This window comes from Dipodomys ordii, unplaced genomic scaffold (genome assembly GCF_000151885.1).
Source record: "Dipodomys ordii isolate 6190 unplaced genomic scaffold, Dord_2.0 Scaffold25, whole genome shotgun sequence".
NCBI lineage: Eukaryota > Metazoa > Chordata > Mammalia > Rodentia > Heteromyidae > Dipodomys > Dipodomys ordii.
Window position 1 is genome coordinate 12,210,198 of NW_012267241.1, and position 4,754 is coordinate 12,214,951.

The 4,754-nt window shown below is 39.4% G+C and overlaps 1 protein-coding gene across 1 annotated transcript in view; it reads left to right on the plus strand.

Moving 5' to 3' along the window:
- The window catches only part of B4galt6 (UDP-Gal:betaGlcNAc beta 1,4- galactosyltransferase, polypeptide 6), a 72,943-nt gene that overhangs the window by 46,534 nt on the left and 21,655 nt on the right, over positions 1–4,754 (plus strand). Inside the window, exon 4 of the mRNA XM_013014955.1 lies at positions 3,270–3,394. Coding sequence (XP_012870409.1) covers positions 3,270–3,394 — 125 coding nt within the window. The remainder of the gene's footprint in view (positions 1–3,269; positions 3,395–4,754) is intronic.

Here is a 4,754-nt window from a genome sequence, read left to right on the forward strand (position 1 = left end):
CCTCCTCCCCCCTTCTCCTCCTCCTCCTCCTCTTCCTCGCACTGGTATATTTCAGTGAAACCTGAAGAGGTGGAAGTAGCCTTGGTTGGGGACCCTATTCCTTTCCTGTTCCCCCTTGTTTATTGGAAGAAGTTTTTTCCACCCTGGACTATTGGAAGCACATCTGCACTAACTCCCGCTGAGAGCTTCTTCCTGGCTGTGTTTCTATAACTTGCCCTTGTCCCTTCTGTGCACAGGATCTTCTCTCTGACACCATCTTCACCCCCAGCAGTCAGAGTTCACCTTTCCCTTTGTCTTACTTTCACTGTTCTTTGTGGTGGCAGTGCCAGTGCTAGAAGGCCCATTTTCTCTTCCCCCAAGGTAGTGATGTTGCTGTCCAGGACAGCACGTCACTGACATGAGAACTTCACGTCACTGGTTATCTTTGGCCTTCAGCCAGCAAGGTAGTAAGCTTTCAGAACAAAGACCCAAAAGCTGCTAATAGATTCTGAGGGGGTGGATGGGAGAGGCAACCAGAAGGAAGGTGAATTTGGGTGCCTGAGGTATTAGAGCTGAAGATGATCAGTCAGAGACGGGTAGGAAGCCATCTCCATGAGCAGGCCTCTTTTAATTTGGCAGCACATGTGCATTGGAGATGGAAATTAAACCACAATGATGCTGGAGAAAACCGCTGACAATAATGATGATTACAGCTGCTGAGAAATACGGCTGGAAAAGAGACAAAAATAAAATTGGTTTAACAGTACATGAAGAATACCAACTTCAGTTACTTCCATGAACTGCTTATTATTTAGCCTAATCACTATCATTTTAGCAATCATGAATACTATTAAATGCATCAGATTTATTTGTGTGAAGTTTATTTGATTATAGTGTTGGATTCTGTTTTTGTCAGCTCAGTCATGATAGTCTGTACTTACGTTGATGGATCACTATTATAATTGACCTACCCTTTCACTGTAAGTTCATAGTTCTAGTTCTTTGGGGAAAATTTGACCTTTCTAAGATTAGGCAGTCTGCATATCTACATCTCAAGTGGATATTTGGTTATAAAGACCATAAATTTATCAGCAGAGCAGGCAGCCATTAGACAATAGCATGATTTTTCTTTTCCCTAGTCTGTTCTTGGGACACCTGTATTTATATTTGCATACTTCTCTGTAGTATGTCTCCATGCTGAATGAAGCACTGATGGTCTTACCTAATCCCAGTGAGGAAAGGTGAGAAGTGAGTGAAAACCTTGCAGAATACAGAATAACCTAATAAAAGGGCTTGTTTTATTTTCTCTCTCCTTCCTTCCTTCCTTCCTTCCTTCCTTCCTTCCTTCCTTCCTTCCTTCCTTCCTTTTTTCCTTCCCCCTCCCTCCCTCCCTTGTGTTCTCTCTCTCTCTCTCTCTTTCTTTCTGCTTGGACTCTGGACATGGGTGCTGTCCCTCAGCTCTTCAGTCCAAGGTTAGCGTTCTACCACTTGAGCCACAGTGCCACTTCCAGTTTTCTGGTGGTTAATTGGAGATACGAATCTCAGACTTTCCTGCTGGGGTTGGCTTTGAACCATGATCCTCAGATCTCAGTCTCCTGAGTAGCTAGGATTACAGGCATGAGCCACTGGTGCCCAGCTGAACCTAGTGTTTTCTATGTGAAATTGTAGTCACAAGAGGTTCAGAAGGCTTGGTTGGAAAACCAAACCTTGGTTGTTAGTTTATGAGATGAGGATTCAAGGAAAGAATTTGAGCAGAGGACATTCCAAAGCCATATGTGAGTGTCAGATGATGTTTGTTAATGGTTAAAAGATGACCTGTAGTGTTGACTTACTAGCCTTCATTGGACACACGGGGGATAACTTTGCTTTGAAGGAATGTTATTGATCATGTCACTATTTTGGTGTTTGGCTGAAAGTGCAGAACCTCCTGACTTTTAAATCAGAGTTTAGCTAGATTAGGGGAAGTGATTCTTTTTCTGTCCAAGATCCAGCCCCCCTCCATTTCAAAGGTACATGGTAAAAATTCCTTTAGCAGTGGTTGTTAGTTTGGAGAGTGAATATTTAGGATATCTTTGGAATTCCTGCTTATTCAGTTTGTATACCAAAGGTATATATGCTAGGTGCTCACAGTAATGTTTTAAATGGTTTGTAAATTTTCTCTCAAGAAATATCAGAGAGCTGAGTGTGGTGGTATATGTACTAAGGCATGTGGATTGTGAGTTTGAAGCCCACCTGTTCTATATATCCAGATCTTATAAAAGTAACTTTAGGCCTCAGTTTAGGAGATGAGTACATGTTTAACATGCTCAATCCCTATCACTATCCTCCAACCAAAAAAAAAAAAAAGAAAAACGAAATCAGTAGATTGTAGTAATAATAACCTATTGAGTGTGCCCAGTGAGATATCTGCTCTCAGTCTTTCTCCCAGACACAACCCGCTGTCAGTATATGTGGGGGTTGGTTTCAGCATCTCTCCATCTAGGCTACCACAATTCACGATCAAGTCCTTTATATAATATAACAGTGTTTGCATATTACATGTGTACATCCTCAAGTATACTTTAAATCATCTTTAGATTAGGTATCATAACAAATGTAATGCAAATGCTAAGTAGATACCCCCAGTAGAATCTGGGATTCCTTTCCTATTACTCTGCTTATTTAACTCTCATATACTGTACTGTTTGTCTCCTGTGTTGGAAATGTTGTGATAGGGTTGTGTGTCTGTGTGTGTGTGAGAGAGAGAGAGAGAGAGACAGACAGAGACAGAGACAGACAGAGACAGAGACAGATAGACACAGACAGACAGAGAAGAGAGACAGACAGAGACAGAGACAGATAGACACAGACAGACAGAGACAGAGAATGAGACAGAGACAGAGACAGAGCATACCAATTCTATATCTTAAACTCAGGACCTCATGTTCTCACTTGGAGTGGCATTTTTGCTCATAGCTGGCACTCTACCACTTGAGTTGCATCTCCAGTTCTAAGTTTAAAAATACTTGAATCATTAAATTTGAACAACACACTGTTAGGACATGCAATAATTTCCTCCCGAAGTATTAACTATCCAGTGTATTGATCAAAAGCAAAAAGATAGATATCTTCTTTGCCTGATTTAACCAAACAGAGTAGGGTGATCATGTAAATTATCATCTGAAAATAGCCATGTGTTGATAATGGGAATAAACTATGTCTGGCAGCTAGGTTATACCCAGCTACTTGTCTTTGTCCTTCATGCGTCTTTGAAAAATATTACAACAATTCTTCATGTTTTCCACTTACAGGGGGATTCCTCAATGTCAATGTAAGTGAAGTCAGTTTTGATGAAGTTCATCAGCTCTTCTCCAAGGATTTAGATATTGAGCCAGGAGGTCACTGGAGGCCTAAAGACTGTAAACCAAGATGGAAGGTGAATTATTTTTATCATAAGAAATGTGACTATTGCTTTGTAATTGGGATAAAGAATGAAACATTGTTTAAGTATTAAATATTTACAGTTCCAGTGTGATTGATAATGTTATCAGTACTTTTTAAGTTCTGGCAAAAAAATAATACGACATGAGTTTGACTTGGGAAACAGATTTCCATTCTTTTTTGTTCTGCTGTGCTTGGAAGAGAGGTTGTGAGTCCTCTGCCCCCTGCAGATATCTCTAATGACTATTGACTCCTGCAGGCAAAGCCCCGCCGGTTTGTGAGAGCTGGAAAGATACTAATATCTGGATTTTCAGCTGGGTCCAGCATTGGGGTTTTCAAGCTCTGTTTCTCATATTTAGTATTCTAAAGTGCCCAGTGGTCACTGAAGGGCTCGAAAGGGGGGGCGCCTCTGGGCTCCTCACATGTGTTTCCAAAGAGAGAGCACAAGCCTTTGGTTTTAAAAATAATTTTTTTTGTTATCTTTAAGTAGTTGTGCAAAGGACTTTCAATTCAGCATGTCAGTTTCTGAGTACAATACATCTTGATCAGTGTCACCCTTTTCTTCATTCTCTCCAGCGTTCTGTTCAATATTTTATTTGAAAAATATTGAAGGGGGTCAACCTCTTGTAAAGTTAAGAAAATTATTAAAGCCATGATTTGAATAGAGTTGCTCTCAATACTGTGAAATTAATAGTATAATTTTATGTAATGCTGTTCTAATTAAATAGAAAGTAGAACTTGCATAATGCAGATGAAAGTATAAAAGATTAAATCAAAATGTTATGTCCTAAAGCATTGTGCTATAACTGTAGTCTGGAAATAGTTTTCAGTTTGTGTTATAAAATATTCATATTCTTTGAACGTATTTGTATGTTAACATCAACAAAATCCCTGGCAAGGAGAACTATATATTGTTAAACCTGACAAAAGTCCTCTGACTTCATTGACCTTGAATGCTTAGTGTTCAGGGATGTGTGTAATTCCTGTCTGCATCTCCAGTGCACAGAATATTGCTTTGTGTAGGGTAAGCACTAAACAGAGTTTTGTTGAGTTGACTTTTTGAGGCTAATAAATGCCTTTTTGGCTTTGTTGCAAGTGATTAAACAAATGCTCAGCTTTCTCATGGCCTCAAACAAGTTACAAAGCTGCCTCAATGACTTTCAGTACATATTTTGTTTTATAATTGCTTTATGCTGTTTCCCAGATCAGATTCATTTGGTAAATTAAGCTTTTCATACCTCTTTTTTTAAAAATTTTTTTAATTGAATTTTATTTTATTTGTGAACATACTGTACAGAGGGGTTACAATTGCATGGGCAGGATAATGCGTACATTTCTTACCAAGCATTGCAGCC